This window comes from Silurus aristotelis, assembly GCF_946808225.1.
Source record: "Silurus aristotelis genome assembly, chromosome: 23".
Classification (NCBI taxonomy): domain Eukaryota; kingdom Metazoa; phylum Chordata; class Actinopteri; order Siluriformes; family Siluridae; genus Silurus; species Silurus aristotelis.
In genome coordinates this window covers 450,902-469,980 of record NC_139596.1, presented here as the reverse complement: position 1 = coordinate 469,980, position 19,079 = coordinate 450,902, and the positions used below count along the sequence as shown (strand labels likewise).

The following is a 19,079-nucleotide window of genomic DNA, read 5'->3' as shown; positions in this document are numbered from 1 at the left end:
GATCACTATGGCATTAAAAGCTACTTTTCATTGTGGTTTAAATTCCAAAATCCTCACAGAGCCCATCATTAGAGATGAACAATTAACCCTAAATTTGCTTTTTAACTTAGCCATTCCTCTAGAGCTCATGTTACTCAAATAAGGGTCATGTCATGCTGCACCTTCTTCCCTTATTTAGAATGAAAGCCCAGAGCCCCTCCAGTAAGAAAAAAACAACCAAATAACGAGTCCAAAACTCATCTTGTTTTCATTCATAGTCTCACCCAAGCACCAAGTGATCCTTATCTGCCATGGCATGAGCCGACATCAAGCCTAGCCTTTATTTACATTTACGTTTGTGGTATTTAGCAGAAGCCCTTATCCAGAGCAACGTACAAAAGTGCTTTGTGTCTCTAGTAATGAATAAATCTACACTGTACACCAGATTACACACTTCATATAAATACATATTATATAACATGTATTTATAAATATATATATATTCACATACATAAAGACCCCTGACATCCTAATTTATAATTGCTTCTGAGACTTTAAAGAGGCTACTGTTCCTTCAAAACCAGTCATTGTTGAGTTTGACACTTCTGAGACAAGATGGGAGCTGTCCCTCACCACATAAATCTATAATGTGATAAATACAGAGCTGTTGACAATCAAACTACCACCCGAGGGCCTGAACATCCATTTGTCTTCTTCACACATCACAAGCACCTCAACTCATGCCAAGCATGCTGTTCACAGTTTTTTGCCAAATTCCATCTCTATCCCATTTGGACATCACTGGAGACATACAGTGGGAACTGGATCAGACAACTTCCCATGTTCCATTAGATCCAATCTCAGGGTCATGGGCAGAAGGAAAATTTTACATTCCAGAAATACAACTGGCCAAACATGCTCACTGATGTCCAAAGAGTATCATCATCATGCTCAGCCTGCTCTATACTCAAGTGCTCACCAGCTGCTGGTAAGCCCATAACACCCACATTTGAATGGCCTTGGTCACACAATTCTCTGCAACGGATTTCATATCGCTGAATCCCAGGCTAACACAGTCATCACGGTGATCATTGACCCTGATTCTGCCACAAGCAAATAGAAAAGTGGAGCAGGCAAAACAAGGGGTGGGGCACTGTTTGTTTATTTTCTGCCAACAAAGAAGCAATGGACTCAATTCTTACAAATGAAGGAATATGTGCATAGCTCTCCATGTAACTCTTCCACACATCTCACCCTCTTCAAATGTATGGTGGCTACCAGCTGCCAATGTTCCCTTGGAACACAAGACCCAAAGATTCTGGGGTCTTGATTCATAGGGGTCTTGAAAAAACCACTTGCGTGTAGAAGGCACACATATGAGACGAGAGCATCCCGAGTAGCAACCTGAGTGATTGGGTGTGGCTTGGGGTTGAGTGTTGGGGGCAGCTACCTGAGCTCAGCCCGTGAGAGACTCTAATTTTCAGCAGCCACTAAAGCCTCCAAATCAGGCCACAGCAAGGTTTATTGTATAAACAGTAACATAATTTCCTGTGCTTTTTTACAAACTCAGCATTAAAATGGCATTGCAAGCGTTTGTTATATTGTTTTATAATTTCTTGCTGAACAATTTCCATCCTTATGGAATCTTGTCTCTCCTTGTCAAGTCTGTTTGTGGAGCATTTAAACGTTGCCTGTTTACTAACAATGATTCTGATGATCAACTTGGATTTTTCCTTGATTCTAATATAGCCAATAACTCATGATTGAATGTATCTAATACGGCTGACACTAAGTAGTCTGTATTTTAAAGAAAGACACACTGTAAATAAAAATGTTCCTTACTCTTAGGTTTAGAAATATACAAATTATCGATATATTGAAAATGAAAAAAAATTGTATTGAAACAATCAAACATTCGTTAATGATTTTTCACATTTGCACATTTACATAGAAAACACACACACACACACACACACACACACACACACACACACACAAACAATCTCCAATACTTACCTGTTTCTCCAAATACTGCTCTAGAATCACTATATGTTTCAAACTCTCTGTACACTGCAAACGCTTCTGTTCCAAACGCTCCTGTTCCTCCTGCTGCAGTAAACTTTCCTGTTCCTCCTAGTCCTATAATTACCCCCATCATCAATGCCAGAGCAGGTAAAAGCCATGCTAACAGCTGGTTTACTGGCTGCCCGTTAGTAATCCGCTGGATCTCTATAAAACACACACACTCAAATAGTCAATAGTTTAATAACGAATCTGACTGATTCAGTAACAGAAGTGAAGTGAAGGAGTTATGAGAGGAATAAGAATCTGCACTGTGCACATTATTATACATTATGAATATTACACAAGCATGTGAGCTGCTACACTGAATCACTGATCACAGCTGTAATCTAGAAATAAGCAGAGTGTCAGAGGAAATCACAGATAATCACAGGTGATCACAGGTGATTAGTGCCAGCAGGAAGACTGAGACTGTGATGTTGTTGTTAATGTGGAAGACGTACCTATTACATACAGTGTGTATATATAAATATTTTCCTCATACTCCACGTCCCGGATGGTGTAAATGCCACTGTCGGTGATGTTCACGTCTCTCAGTGTGAGCTCGGGGTAACTGAGTGATGCTCTGGGTGTGTATTCAGCTTTACACTGTAGTATGTGTATCACACCCATAACTTGTGTCCTGCACAGAATCCTGACCTCCGTAACCCCCCTGAACACCTTTGAGATGAAATGGAAGTGGAGCCTCATCCTCACCCAACTTCAGAGTCGAATCTCTCTAATGTTGTTGTATCTGTATGAACATTAATCCCCACAGCCACGCAGTTCTTTAAAATTTTTGCCCCTGGTTCCGAACAAAATTTCGGGATACGAACATACGAACGTCACGCGCCAAAAAATCGCAGGTTGTTTTTTTTTCGTATCGCCACCCACGCTCTCTCACGCAGCTCGTCGCTGTAACAGAAATGATATCCACTGTACAGCATTATTTAGTGTGGAATTACTAAACTTTAAATACTGTACGTATTCCTATCACCATGCCGCCAACAAAGAAGCCTGATGCAGAAGGTGGAAAGAAGAAAGAAGCCATCACTGTGGAAATGAAGAAGGAGATAATCAAGAAACACCGCGATGGCATGCGTGTTGTTGATCTAGCAAGGCATTATAACAGGTCAGCATCCACTATCTGCACCATACTAAAAATTAAGGATAAACTAGTTTATCTAGATACTGCAAAGGGTGTTACGATGAATGTTTCGTTGAAGCAACGGCCACGCGTTCTCGACGAAGTGGAAAAGTCGCTTCTCATTTGGATAACCGAGAAGCAGCTAGCAGGTGATAGTGTAAGTGAAGCAATAACCTGTGAAAAGGCCAGGATGTTGTACGGGAACCTAGTGAAAGATTTACCAGGTACTTCAAGTGATGCTACAGAGTTTAAGGCAAGTCGAGGATGGTTCGAGAAGTTCAAGAGAAGAACTGGTATCCATAGCGTTACACGGCACGGCGAAGCAGTGAGCTCTGACGTAAAGGCAGCAGAGAAGTTTGTGATCGAGTTCAAGAAGCTTATGGACTCGGAGCAGTATCTTCCACAACAGGTCTTCAACTGTGATGAGACAGGCCTGTTTTGGAAAAAAATGCCAAGGAGGACTTTCATCACCCAAAATGAGACAAAGCTGCCTGGACACAAGCCAATGAAAGATCGGCTGACCACTCAATGCGAGTGGAGACTTGAAAATGAAGCCTCTTCTTGTTTACACAGCCGAGAATCCACGAGCATTCAAGAGGTGTAAGGTGCAAAAGGACAGGCTGCCTGTTATGTGGAGATCAAACAGTAGGGCATGGGTAAACGAAGAACTGTGTACTGAGTGGATAAACTCTACCTGTGGTCCTCAAATAAAAAAATATCGTCTAGACAATAATCTGCCACTGAGAGCTGTGCTCGTTATGGATAATGCTCCTGCTCATACCAAGAGACTTCAGGATAACATCTTGGAAGAGTATCAATTTATTAAAATAGTCTACCTTCCTCGTAACACCACGCCTATACTGCAGCCCATGGATCAGCAGGTTAGCTCTAATTTTAAGAAGCTGTACACAAAGGGGCTTTTTGAACTTTGCTTTAATGTCACAGAGGGGACACAACTTACCCTGCAGGAGTTTTGGTCTCACCACTTCGATATTGTGGGGTGTCTGAAACTCATTGATACTGCATGGCGGGGTGTCTCGAAGAGAACACTGAACTCCGCAAGGAGAAAATTATGGCCGGAGTGTGTTCTTGAACGCGACTTCGAGGGATTCGTGAACCTGTCGAAGAAATCGTGTCCCTAGGAAAATCTCATGGCCTTGAAGTGGACGAAAATGACGTGGAAGAACTCGTTGCAGAACATAGTGAAGATCTCACTATCGACGAACTGAAGGAACTGCATCGACAGCAACACCAACAGCTTGAAGAGGCATTAGGGGAAGGAGATGAGGAAGAGAAAAAGATGAAATTGACAACGGCAGAAATCAGGGAACACACTGCAATCTGGTTAAGATTGCAGTCATTTGTAGAGGAAGATCACCCTGATAAGGCACTAGCAATAGGGGCTATAAACTCTTTTAATGGCGCTATGTCTCACTTCAGTGATATTTTAAAAAGTCGCCATAAGCAACTTTCAATTGAAAAATTCTTTATGAAAGTTGAAAAAAGCCATCGTAGTGAAACAAAGCAAAGTGAATTAAAAAAAAGAAAAATAAGTGAGGACAAGGATTCGGGTGACAGTCTGCCCGATATCATAATGGAAGGAGATTCTCCTTCCAAACAATAACTCTCCCTCCTCCCCCTTCTACGAACGCCAGCATGCCAGCAGCGAGTCTTCTCAAAGGTAAAGATAATGTTCTCCTCTCTTATATGTTTTTATATGGTATGATTTCAATATTACATGTTAAAAGTAAATAGTATTTGTGAATATTTGCTTTATTTTTATTTTTAAAGTAATATTTTTGGTTGTCCAGAACGAATTACCGAAGGTTCTGTTCATTCTTATGGGGAAATTCGTATCGGGATACAAACTTTTCAGGTTACGAATAAAGTACCGGAACAAATTAAATTCCTAACACGAGGTTCCACTGTACTTTAATACTGAAGACAGGATTAAATATAAAATTATGTAGTAAACAAAAACGAGTAAAATAACCCAGAATATGTTTTATGTGTCACATGACATTTGCTTTGATGAAAGCGTGGCACACTCTTGCCATTCGCTCAGTGAACCTCATGAGGTCATCACCTGGAATACCTTTTTTTAACAATCTTGAGGTTGTTTAATAATTACAGTATGTGATTTTTGGGTTAGGGTTAGTGTACTTAGTGTACTAGTGTACTAAAAGGTGAGTTTCACTTCAGTCTCCAGATGTTGATTCTGCTAAATTATGACCTGCATTTTATCTCTTTCACATAGACTCTGCCCCCTTTGTCCCTTTGCAAAGAACATATTTGGCAAGTTTAACAAGATGAACTGCAAAGTATTTCAGCTGAATGTTTGGAAAAACGAAGGGTCTGGATGTGGAGAGTGTGTGAAGCTGTTTTTCCTAAAAGAGGATTTTTCAATGAAAATAAAGTTCTGAACATTTATAGATGGTTTGGTGAAAGGAAATCCTTATAGTTACATTACAATCGTTACATTACCACGCTTGTTGTATAGAAACGACAAGAACATTCATGTGTCTATCAAACACCATAAAGGATGAGGTGTTTCCAAACCTTTCACAGGTTCTATCAGTGGAAAAATTAAATGTCCTGTTTTCATTACAACTTGAAATGATCAGGAAATCTGCAGTATAAATGGAACAACACTGAATATATCTTACAGCAGCATGTCAGGTGGTGTTTTATTCTGTTCTTCATCACTGCCCTGTTTACACTGAGGGTCTACACTGTGTGTGCTGATGATGATGGATAACTCCATCTGGAACAACTGGTTGGACAAGTAAACTGTGATGTGTTCTGTCAAGTAAGTAAAAGTAATATAACACATTTGTAGTGTAGAATGTGTTTTTTTCTACACAGTAACAGCTCCTGATAAACGACACGTTCAGACTTGTCTCATGTTCTTCTCTTCCTGTTGTGCCCAAGCCTGAACCTTCTCACCATTACACTCGCTTCTGATCAGCATTACAGTGTAATAAATACAAACTGATTCGTTTTCTTTAAAGACCTGAGAGCAGATTTACTTTTCAGTGATGAGTGTAGTATCAGTGTGCTGTATTCAGAATGATTACTTCAGTAAAACTTAACTTTCTTATACATGTGAGTAGATCGTACAACTGAGTAATAAATGGACAAAATGTACAGAAATACATATTAAAATGATCCAGGAACTGAAAGTGGACACAGTGGTGGTCACATTATTCAGTCTGATGATTTATTGAGATTTTTATTTTTTTTTTTTTATGATTTTTGTTTTGTTTTGTTTTCAGCTGTATACAATGTTGCAGTTGATGCATTTAGCCTGTAGGGGGCAATAATGCTCATCAATCAGACTGTATACAAGCTGGGACAAATATAATCGGTGTTAAACCCGTCTACATCACAGCCTTTTATAATCACTACAGGGGTTCAGTGTGTGTGTGTGTGTGTGTGTGTGTGTGTGTGTGTGTGTGTGTGTGTGTGTGTGTGTGTTGCTGCAACAGGCTGCATGTATTTCTGAAGCAGCTGCAGTGAAAGTAGATGATCTGCAAGAAGGTACATCTCTACACACGTCACCATTTGTAGAACATTGGAATTGAGGTTTATTGAGATTCGTGTGTGTGTGTGTGTGTGTGTGTGTGTGTGTGTGTGTGTGTGTGTGTGTGTGTGTGTGTGTGTGTGTGTGTGTCAGGTATGCAGAAGTAGAATCACTCATAGGAGGACAGTTTCAAAAAAGTCTTTAACACACACACACACACACACACACACACACACACACACACACACACAGAGGAATTCTGCTTCATAGCTTTATGTAGTACTGGTCAGTTGAAGCTGATCATATTTTTCCTCATTGTTGAATTGGTATTGTTTCGAGGTAAAACACTTAATGTGGTGTTGCAGTTCGAACTCTGACACATGGTTTTATTTGGTGAATGCAGTGAATCTGTGCGTAATGTAAGTGATTCTGTAAATATCGAGATAATAAATCATTTCAATATTCATGAGTTTGTCTGATCTTCCTGTAATTGAAACACTACACAAGTCATAAATAACACAGACACTGTATAAACACACACTGATTCAACTGCTTAACAAAATGTTTTATTTGATTTCATTTTTTTACACAAATGTACACAAAATAGTGTTTTATTTTATAAAAAAATATACAAAACAATTTAAAAAGTGACATTTGCACAAAATTGCATTTTACAGTACAAGTCAGTATGAAGCTTACTTATGTTATTACTTTTCAAGCAGTTGCTAAAGAAGTGAGGATGAAGATGATGATGATGAGGCAGGAGCATTACACAACTGTATTTTATTACATTTACTGAATTGTTTCTGGTTATTTATGGACTGTAACTTGCCCAGATCCCAGTCATAATTTGTAAAAGTTTGTTTTCAGTAGTTTCTATTGTTGGCCACATCATTTTACTGGATATATAACTAAAGATTAAATACAGTAAGGATGATTAAATGGCTTCCCTTTTCATTCATTAACACATAAATATACAGATACAGGTACCGGGGCTACATAACTTCATAATTCGTTGAAACGTCTTATAATGGATGTCACTGTATATGTGCTCACATGCCTCATCTGTTAATTGTCTGACTTTTACTCAACTAAACTATAAACATGATCAAGTATTTACAGAACACAAATACTGCAAACTCATAGCAAAAATAGGAATAAAAAATGTATCCCAGTAAAGTTAGGTCCAACATCAGCCAAGCTTTTCTGATTATAATGGTAATACTGCTGAAGAAAGTTTAGTTATCTAGAACATTGTTCCATATTTTCAGCTGGTTGAACATCATACATTTTCCAGTGCTCTATGATAGTGTGTAGTTCTGGTCTTCTCAAATTCCACCACTGGCCGATTGTATTGTCCCCATTGCCTAACTTGTTCTCCAAATCCTCGTCCATTTCAGCCATTTTTGTCTTCAACACCTCCACCATTGAGACATCGTTTAGAGTGGTCCAGCTCTGAGATCTACTCACTGAATGGGTTTTGTACTGCTGTATGAGCTTTTCCACCGCGAGCATCTGCCTTATCCAGAGTGACATCTTTGTGTCACTGTACGATCTCTGTCGGCTCTCTTCTTCTGGTGCTTCTTTCAGTTGAATCTATAAACCAAATAAAAAATGGAGACTGTGTGTTGATTTATAAAGAGAACCTAAAAAGGCATTCATGTTGTTGTGTAGTCAGAGAAAAGCAGTTAACTGATTTTAGAGAATCATTTTACTCAGCACTATGAGTTTATTACATTCCCATGTGCTCAGATTAAATAATGGACCTGGAGAATGTGATTATAAACTCAGTGGTTTCTCCACTAACACACAGGTCATAGTTATAATCCGGGGCATAGGTCAAATTTGAAACACGGTTTAAATTCATTAGTACAAAAAACAGAATATATTCTATAAACATTATTGTGACAGCATCATGCTGAGGGTTAGTGAATTCCTCTACACTTTCACCACATCCTGATCCTACTCCAGCAAGCCGTTTACTACACTTTCTGTCTTTTTGCATATTCCATCAATTCATTTATAGCATTAAGACATTAAGCTCAATTCTTTTAAAGCAGCATGCACACACACACACACACACACACACACACACACACACACACACACACACACACACACACACACACACACACACACTATGATGCTGCACATCTTCATTACTTACAGTTTCCTCCAGATCTGCTTTTTCCTGCTTAAGACGCTGTATACGCCGATTCTTCACCACAAATACTGCTACCATAATAATTACTATCAGAAACAGGAGCACTATTATTCCCAGCCACAGTGGATTCATTGACGAACTTCCATGCTCTGGAACACACACACACACACACACACAGAGTGACTTTAAAGGTAGATTTGGTGAACAGTCAATATATGATGTTTTGTTGGTTCTGCCTTATGATGGCCTTCTTGGTTGAAAGTTCTAAGAACAGCTTCAAATGCAAATTCAACACTTTGAAGCAACTTCTTTGCCTGAAAATAAGAATGAAACAGCAACTCCTAATTCCTTCACCAGATTTGCCCAACTACAGGGTACTCCAGCTTGAGCCCTACAAACCCTACCCCACAATACTCTCACTCTGATGGGTCTGCGGTATTCACATTCACACAGCCTCTGCACTGGTGTAGCTGTTTAATATAATGATTCAAATCCTGAATATATTTATTCGCACTGAATCCCAGAATTGGGATCATTTATTAATCACTCACTCGAATTTGCTAGCTTCTATACTGGGAGATTTGCTACCCACATTGAGAATTGTTCCAAGTGCCAAGACCCCTTGAGGTCACATGCTGAGTTGGGGATGTTGACTTTGTGGTATGAAATAGGGATACTGGCAGATCGCCTTGGATCATTCCAGCAACTCACAGTCAGAATTGTTTAATTGTCCATCCACAAGGTGGTTATTTAAGTGACTGGTGTTTTATGCAGCACATTCAGTATCTAAAATGTTATTGTTAAACGTGGAAGACGTACCTTTCACAGTGAGTGTGTATATATGAATATCTACATCATTCTTGGTGTCCCGGATGGTGTAAATGCCACTGTCGGTGATGTTCACGTCTCTCAGTGTGAGCTCGGGGTAACTGAGTGATGCTCTGGGTGTGTATTCAGCTTTACACTGTAGAATTTGATAAGCCACTGTACAGATCTTTTCACCGTATAAACCTGATGAATCTTTGGGTTTTTAAATCACCTCCAGTGGCTGTGGTACAGGTAAATCCATCAGCAGATCCTCACCAGAGTTTAACTCAACTGATGATTTTATAGCTGAGGAGGAGAAAAACAAGGAAATATTATTTTAAGTAAATCTTTGAAATACATTTAATCTGAGTGAAGGACGTTGATGGTCAATAAGACAAAAACTTACCCTCAATGCTGAGACGCACATCATGAACGTCCATGCTGTTACAGTTACAGGTATAAAAACCCCTGTGAGTGTAATCAGCTGCAGTGATGGTGAGAGAGAGATCCCCCTTCACATACTCATCATGGGATATTTTATATCCATCCACTGAGCTGCATGACGTCTGATCACACTGAGACAGAACATAACCTGGATTATAGAACATGGTCCATTTGACCACACCAGAACATTTTCCTTTGCACAGGAGTTTAGCAGACTGATGAAACTTCACTGTTACAGGAGTGACTGTAGCCAGTGCAGGTACTGAAAAAGAGAAAAACTCAAACATATAAACACATACTTTTATTTCTGTACAGCTTCATTGTGTCAAATAAAATTTAACTGAAACTAAAAAACACCTCCATCACTCTTTTTCTAATATCAATCAATCAATCAATCAAGCTTTATTTGTATAGCGCCTTACAGCAACCAAAAGGAGCACAAGGCACTTTCCAGTAAAAACAACACAATCAATAAAATTATAAGATGTAAAAATGTAAAAATATAAGAACACAAAATATTAGTAAAATAGCAGTGAAGCAGGGCTACGTGTTAAAAGCTTGTATGAATAAAAAAGTTTTCAACTGTGATTTAAAAACACTCAGCACAGTGATGGATCGGATGTGAGCTGGGAGAGCGTTCCACAGCTTTGGTCCCTGGACGGAAAATGACCGACCACTAAACTTTTTATATCGGAATTTAGGAATGACCAGAGAGGTAAGTCCAGAGGAACGGAGAGTTCTGGCTGGTTGGTAAACTGTTATTAATTCGGTGAGGTAGGCCGGGGTAAAACCATTGATGGCCTTGAAAACAAACAACAAAACCTTATACTCCACCCTATACCACACCGGAAGCCAGTGGAGCGAGCAGAGGACCGGGGTGATGTGTGATCGTTTTAAGGTTTTGGTGAGAAGACGTGCTGCAGCGTTTTGCACCATTTGGAGTCGACTGAGAAGAGAATGATTGAGTCCAATGTAGAGAGCGTTGCAGTAGTCAATCCTCGAGCTGATGAAGGCATGTACAGCTTTTTCGAGGTCAGCTTGGGACAGAAATGGTTTTACCTTGCTGAGGAGTCTCAGCTGGTAAAAGCTCGCCTTCACTACTGCACTGATCTGTTTCTCGAATAGCATACTTTGGTCAAAAATAACACCCAGGTTACGCACGGTAGGTGCAAACTGAGGTGTTAGAGGACCAAAATCAGAGAACTGCTGGGTGAGTCCGGGCTAAACAGGATATATTCAGTTTTTGCTTCGTTCAGATGAAGAAAGTTCTGGAAAAGCCACTGTTTAACATCCAGTTATGGAGAGGGTCCAATGCAGAATTATCACTCAGAATCACAGGAAGATAAATCTGGAGGTCGTCAGCATAGAAATGAAATTGAACTTCGTGTTTGGAAATGAGTTGACCAAGTGGCAGCATATAGAGGGAAAACAGAATGGGACCAAGAATAGATCCCTGAGGCACACCAGATGACAGAGGAGCAACTGATGAAGAATGATCATTTAGCAGAACTGAGAAAGTTCTGTTAGTGAGGTATGATGAAAACCAACTAAGCACCGACCGCACCCTGCAGACCAACAACATGCTGAAGATGAGAGATGAGGATGGCATGATCCACGGTGTCAAATGCAGCGGTCAGGTCCAGTAACACCAGAACCACAGAGCTTTTTCCATCCAGGGCTCCAAGAATGTCATTGTGGACCCTCAATAACGCTGATTCAGTGCTATGTCTCGACCTAAAGCCAGACTGGAATGTATCATCAATGTCGTGCAGTTGAAGGTGAGACTAAAGCTGGGTGAAAACAAGCTTCTCCATCAACTTCGACAGAAATGACAGGTTAGATATAGGGCGGAAGTTGGATAGTGCGGAGGGATCAAGATTGGGTTTCTTGAGTCGCGGTCTAACAACAGCATGAGGGAAGTGGGAACAGTACCCATGCTAAAACAGCTGTTTATGAAGGAGACAAGGATGGGACCTATGATGCCTCCTTCAAAATCCTGGCAGGAACAGTGTCTAAAGCGCAGGTGGTTGGCTTCAACTCATGAACAGCTTTTTTGAGGTCCACCAAAGTAACTGCATCGAAGTTCTCTAGCACACGATGCGCTACATGAGTAGAGATGGCAACACCAGGGATTTCTGTAATAGTTTGCCTAACAGACAAAACCTTGTCCAAAAAATGTTGCTTGGAAGCATTGCATGTGTTTGCAGAAATAATAATAGAAAACATAGAACAGAACAGAAACAAACTCTGAACTAAACATTGATCTCAGTAAGTGTGCTTTCTCAGAGCACTAGTGCTCACAGCCACGCCCCGAAATCACTCTTACCTGTGCTTAAAGTGAGGGAGAAGGAAAACAGTATACAGTGATGGATGGCGCAGGACTGCATGGTGCAGCAGACATGACAACACCATCAGTACCGCACAGGAGAAATCAGGTATCAGAAATCAGGGCATAAGAACCGCATCTTACTGTAGAAACACAAATGTAATAATGATGAAAAAGAATTTGAGTATTCGGTTAATAACAATTAACATTTCAAATTAAGATGAACAATTAATGCACCTTTCAGATAATACACACACACACACACACACACACACGCACGCACGCACGCACACACACGCACACACACGCACACACTCTGCGGTTCTAGCACGTCCAGAGTATAATCCCATTTCCAGAGTTTTATAAAAAATGAATACTCTTAGTAGCGGTTAACAGAATCCAGTCATCTCATGTCAGAGAGGTTTTTTTTTCTGTGTTTTTGGTGTTTTAAAGCCCAATTTGAGCTCCTGTCTCTGTTTTTTAAGTCCGGTTCTGCCCTCCACTAAAGAACCGACACCTGTGCACACACTCACTGCCACACTCTGACTAACTGGAATAAAGAGAAAGGGAATAAAATAGATCTCTTCTTGGCTCTTTAGCTGTAATGAGTTTTATTTTACAGGAAATTATAATAATACACAAAGAGAGATGAAAGTATAAATACAGAAGAAATACATGTGTACAGTATGTTGGGATTGTTGTTGTCTCTAGTCGCCGCCATTTTCTCCATTATAAACAAATGAAAGGAAGATCAGAGCTTTACACTGCACTTCCTGCCCCACACTGGACTCACACTGAGTGTGTGTGAGTGTGTGTGAGTGTGTACTTAGTGTGTGTGAGTGTGTACTGAGTGTGTGTGAGTGTGTAGTGAGTGTGTAATAAACTTACCGTGTACATTTCAGCCTCCTGACACTTTATCCCACAGTGATCTCAGTACCGACCCGAAGCTCGCGATTACTTTCACTTTCTCACTGAAGGCTCGTGACTCTGACGTCATCGCCAGCCGCGGCGCGCGCGTCCTTTTAAAACCCTGCGTTTCGAGTCAGGACGTGAACAGAAAAGCGTTCTCCCTGAATCCAGGTGATCAGTAGATCCCAGATTACATCATGACTCTAGAACATTCCTTCTTCTTCATACATATTTACCCTCAAACCCATGAGTGTTTCAGCACCTCAGTATAAACACTCTGTTCTTTCACAGAGAAAAAGTGATTTATTATGGATTTATTCTTTCATCCTGCACTCATTCATTCTACATTATTACTGTTAATTACAACTGTTTTATTGTTAAATGTAATGAATATCTGTTCTGAATATGTGTGTAGGATTTCAGTCATTTATACACAATACATTATTACTGTATATGAATAAACTAAAGAATAAAGAATAAACTAACTCCACCATCACCCTAAAGAAATCATATAATAAACTTCTACACGATTCATATAAGAAAAAGTATTAATAATAATATTCATGTGAAAGAAATCTCCAGAATGTGATTTGGACATATTTTGTTCTTCTTGACCTTCACTGTTCTTCAGTGTGCTCCACTGCAGGTGTGTTTAGTTCTCCACAACGTGTTTAGTCTTTTAATAACATCTGTACAATCACATTTCTGCTCTAAAGTTCCATCTACATGAGTTTAAATAATCATGAACTTATTTTCCTGCTTTGATCTGTGTTTGATCTGTGTTTAATTTGTGTTTGATCAGTGTTTAATCTGTGTTTGATCTGTGTTTGATCTGTGTTTAATTTGTGTTTGATCAGTGTTTGATCAGTGTTTGATCTGTGTTTGATCTGTGTTCAATTTGTGTTTAATCAGTGTTTGATCTGTGTTTGACCAGTGTTTGATCTATGTTTGATCAGTGTTTGATCTGTGTTTGATCAGTGTTTAATATGTGTTTAATCAGTGTTTGATCAGTGTTTGATCAGTGTTTGATCTGTGTTTGATCAGTGTTTGATCTGTGTTTGATCAGTGTTTGATCTGTGTTTGATCTGTGTTCAATTTGTGTTTAATCAGTGTTTGATCTGTGTTTGACCAGTGTTTGATCTATGTTTGATCTGTGTTTGATCAGTGTTTAATATGTGTTTAATCAGTGTTTGATCAGTGTTTGATCAGTGTTTGATCTGTGTTTGATCAGTGTTTGGTCTGTGTTTGATCAGTGTTTGATCTATGTTTGATCAGTGTTTGATCAGTGTTTGATCTGTGTTTGTTCTGTGTTTAATCAGTGTTTGATCAGTGTTTGATCAGTGTTTGATCTGTGTTTGATCAGTGTTTGGTCTGTGTTTGATCAGTGTTTGATCTATGTTTGATCAGTGTTTGATCAGTGTTTGATCTGTGTTTGTTCTGTGTTTAATCAGTGTTTGGTCTGTGTTTGATCAGTGTTTGATCTATGTTTGATCTATGTTTGATCAGTGTTTGATCAGTGTTTGATCTGTGTTTGTTCTGTGTTTAATCAGTGTTTGATCTGTGTTTGATCTGTGTTTGATCAGTGTTTGATCTATGTTTGATCAGTGTTCGATCAGTGTTTGATCAGTGTTTAATCTGTGTTTGATCTGTTTAATCTGTGTTTGATCAGTGTTTAATCATTGTTTGATCTGTGTTTGATCTGTGTTTGATCTGCGGTGGCTAATATTACCCACAATTCTTGCATTGGGAAAAAGGATGACTTTTTGCTTTGCAACAACCTTCTCTTCTATTACATGGTTGTAGTGTGTTAGTATCCTGAGCATGTGAGAGAAGAAGAGTGATGTGATGATCTTCTAGTTCCAGTTCTTGTGACTCTCATAAACTCTGCAGTACATTTTACAGGAAAGAGAATTGAGTAGTTCATCTACATCATGAGTCCTCTGGTCCGAGTCATTCTGATCCTCTATTAATCAAAAAGATCCACTCAAATACATAAGCAGTTTGATAGTGTGTGTGTGTGTGTGTGTGTGTGTGTGTGTGTGTGTGTGTGTGTGTGATGGTGAAAAAACTAATTCTCGGGATCATAGTGAAATATAATGAAAGATCAGACCTCTAGATGCACTGTGTCGATGTTGGGTAAAATTACATATCAGGGTGGGTAGAGGAAGTAAGTGTGTGGAAAGAGAGAAATAAAACGGACATTTTGGTGACTGCACTGCGGACAATTTTAATATTAAATTATTAAACAAAACACACGTCAGCCTGTATCTTCATTCTGCGAGTTCTTCGTCTGACTCTGAGTTACTGAACAACACACTGAAGTGTCTCTGTTTTTACTGAAACCTGTCCTAGGAACCAAGTTACCAAGTTGTTGTCCACACGGACTTATGACCGTGTTGCGCACAGGAACCCAGTAGTTGTGTTGTGTTCATTCCTGTGTGATTGTTTATGTTGTGTGTAGTGAGTTTTGTGAATTATTGCGGGTAATATCGGTGATTTGAGATCACAGCTGCAGTAATTTGTGGTGAGTGAAACACGCTAATTACCGTTAGCATGATTATACCACATCACACGTGTGTTTACACTAATAACGCGTTATTACCTACTCGAATTGGTTCAAATGTCATTAATGTTTAGTTGTACATGTTCTCATTTTAGGGTGTTGAAGGTTGTAGAATAAAGTTATAATTATATTTCTTTATTGTTCCTTTGGACCGTTCATACAGACATTAATGAATAAGTGTTGAAGATGAATATCTGATTCTCCGATACACTGATTTAACTCCATTTTATCACCAATAAATCATTATTAAAATGATAAATCATTATTAAAATGATAAATCATTAAAATCATTGTTGAAATGATAAAATAAAGCTCAGCAGCAGCAGTCCCACACATGTGATGATCACGTGACCAGGTGAGAACCAGAGCCCGTATTTATTGCATGGATGTGGATGAACTTCTACAAAACACAAACAAACATAAAACAGTCATTGACTGTTCCTCTGTTGGTCTCATGTTATGACAGACAGAATGATCATTGCAGTGTGCACTACTGAATGAATTGTTCATAAGGTCTTTTCTAGAACAGCACACATACCTGCCACAGACACATTGTATACATGAATGACTTCATTATTCTCCGTGTCCCGGATGGTGTAAAGTCCACTGTCATTCGAGTTGACTTGTAATCTCAGCACACGCTCTATCCGCTGTGTGTACTTATCATCACACTCCAGTGATCCTTTTTTCAGCGTACAGATCTGTTTACTGGTTGTGTCATAGATCACACTCTGGTTATACATCACCTCTACATTCTCTGGAATGGGCAGATTCATGAGCAGATATTCACCAAACCGTAGCTGAACTGCTGTCCTATTGGCTACGGAGAGGAAGAGAAACATTCACTTTCCATCCTCCTTACATCAGTAACACCTGTGGAACAGAACTAGCAGTGAGGAGACTTACGCCTGATCGTGAGATGCCTTGGACACAAGATTGTGTTTCCACAGTGACACATGTACAAGCCACGCTTACTGTAGTCTGCTCTAGTGATAATGAGGGACAGATTCCCCTTCAGATACTCATCATGAAGCATCACGTACGTATTCTTGGACCAGCATGAAGTCTGATTGCACTGAGCCACAGTAATATCATTTTTATAGATCCATTCGGCTGTAAGTGAACATTTGTATTTGCAGGAGAACGTAACTGAATCGTCAAAGTTCACCGATATGTTCACAACCGCTGGAATTTCTGAAGAGAAAGAAAACAAATCATCTCATAGAAGCTCTTATTAAAATGATGCACATAATTATGCTTTTTAATTCACATGATGTAACTCGATGAAAGAGTTTATTTGGGTAATATATAATTTGAAACAGTAAGAAAAAACACTGCATATTGTCACTCTGTCATAAGCCTCTATAACTGGTCATGAATAGCAATAACAATATTGCACTCATTGGTCAGGATTTATTTTCTTTTTGTGTTTCTTCTGTTTCGCCAACAGATGTCGCCATTGTGCTCAAATGCACTTCCCTGAGCAGCAGTAATCGTTTCCACCTGTATCCCATCGCCCCCTAGTTTATTTAACTTTCCCTTCTTTCTCAGTTGAATCAAAGTCATCAGTTCAGTAATGGTTTTAAAAAATAATTATTTGGATTGTGTGCATCCAATATAAAAATGTTCCAGATTTTCTATGATCAGTGTATGGGGAAGAAACAGATCAGATACAATCATTGAATTATAAAAAAAAAAAAACAGATGTACCTTCTACTTGTAAAGTGTAAATGTGGATGATTTCATTATATCTCCTGTCTTTGATGAGATAAAATCCACTATCGGACACCGTAATGTTATTCAGGATTAGAAATATGCCTCGCTGTAAGACTCTGTGGGTGTATTCAGCTTTACACTGTAGTAAGCTCTTAGTCACATTGCAGATATTTTCACCATATAGATCTTTAGAAATATGACTTCTGTAAATCACATCCACTGAATCTAGTATAGACAAATCCAGCACCAGAAGGGCATGAGTTTTTAGCAGAAGTGATGACACCAAGGCTGAAAAGGAAGAAAACCAAATCAAAATCACAATATTACAGACATTCTGACTTGAATTCTTCACTGTTTAACAGCACTGGATGGTCAGTAGGACTGGTGTGGGAACTTACTGTCAATGCTGAGACGCACAGAACAGATTTCTGTTTCATTACACTGACAGTTGTACCAGCCTCGGTTATTGTAATTAGCTGCAGTGGCGGTGAGAGAGAGATCTCCTTTCAGGTACTGGTCATGAGAGATGAGAAAACCTGCATCTGACCAGCATGTCTCATTACACCAAGCTACAATATTTTGTGTGTCGATCATCGTCCATTTGCTCAAACCAGAGCAATTCCATTTACAGGGGAGAACAGCTGATTCATTTAGCTTTACTGTTACTGAAGTAAAATCCAGTGCATCTGCAGGTAAAACATCTGTATTACAGCAGCATGGTGAATTTACATGTACAGTGAGAAAATCCAGTGAGTGAGACAGTGTACAGTGTATGACAGGAGTGTACATTAAAGTGAGGGTACAGTGAGAAAATCCAGTGAGTGTGCAGTGAGACAGTGTACAGTGTATGATAGGAGTGTACATTAAAGTGAGTGTACAGTGAGAAAATCCAGTGAGTGTGCAGTGAGACAGTGTACAGTGTATGATAGGAGTGTACATTAAAGTGAGTGTACAGTGAGAAAATCCAGTGAGTGTGCAGTGAGACAGTGTACAGTGTATGATAGGAGTGTACATTAAAGTGAGTGTACAGTGAGAAAATCCAGTGAGTGTGCAGTGAGACAGTGTACAGTGTATGATAGGAGTGTACATTAAAGTGAGTGTACAGTGAGAGTGAAGACTCAGACTTACTAGTGGTGAAGGTGAGGGTGAGTAACAGCAGGACACAGTGGTGAATGCTGAAAGACTCCATGGCTGAGGAGACACAACACCAGCATCAGCATCAGTTCTGCACAGGTGGAAAATACAGCAGAACAGAGGCAAGTGTTGTAGGAACGGTAATGAAAACACACAATTCTACACATTTTATTTGACATGTTGTAAATAATGCAGCATGTGTTAAAGATTTTGTTTGATCAAAAATAAAATGTGGAAATTGAAACCTCTCCCGGTGAATCTAAATCCAGTCTACGAATGTATACAACAATGTTTTTTTAATTTGAA

General features: G+C 39.3%; 2 protein-coding genes across 2 annotated transcripts in view; both read right to left on the bottom strand.

Annotated features, from left to right (window-relative positions):
- The window catches only part of LOC310718362 (uncharacterized protein), a 32,497-nt gene extending 19,070 nt beyond the window's left edge, over positions 1–13,427 (bottom strand). The window contains exon 1 of the mRNA XM_083527129.1: positions 13,340–13,427. The gene's annotated coding sequence lies outside the window, so the exon portion shown is untranslated. The remainder of the gene's footprint in view (positions 1–13,339) is intronic.
- A 2,140-nt stretch (positions 13,428–15,567) lies between these two features.
- LOC310718364 (uncharacterized protein) lies at positions 15,568–18,852 on the bottom strand. Its single transcript, XM_083527134.1, has 6 exons — positions 18,768–18,852; positions 18,038–18,325; positions 17,634–17,927; positions 16,830–17,117; positions 16,462–16,743; positions 15,568–16,323 (listed from the first exon to the last, which is right to left on the bottom strand). The coding sequence occupies exons 1-6, from the start codon at positions 18,826–18,828 to the stop codon at positions 16,211–16,213; spliced, it is 1,326 nt and encodes a 441-aa protein (XP_083383260.1). The 5' UTR covers positions 18,829–18,852; the 3' UTR covers positions 15,568–16,210.
- Between the last annotated feature and the right edge of the window lie 227 nt (positions 18,853–19,079).

Excerpts from the sequence above, each read along its gene's own strand:
- LOC310718364 (XM_083527134.1), bottom strand. The coding sequence starts at position 18,828 with ATGGAGTCTTTCAGCATTCACCACTGTGTCCTGCTGTTACTCACCCTC. Across the intron at positions 17,118-17,633 it reads TTACACTTTACAAGTAGAAG|AAATTCCAGCGGTTGTGAAC; the intron begins GTACATCTGTTT and ends CTTTCTCTTCAG. Across the intron at positions 16,324-16,461 it reads ATACAATGTGTCTGTGGCAG|AAGTTCATCCACATCCATGC; the intron begins GTATGTGTGCTG and ends TGTGTTTTGTAG.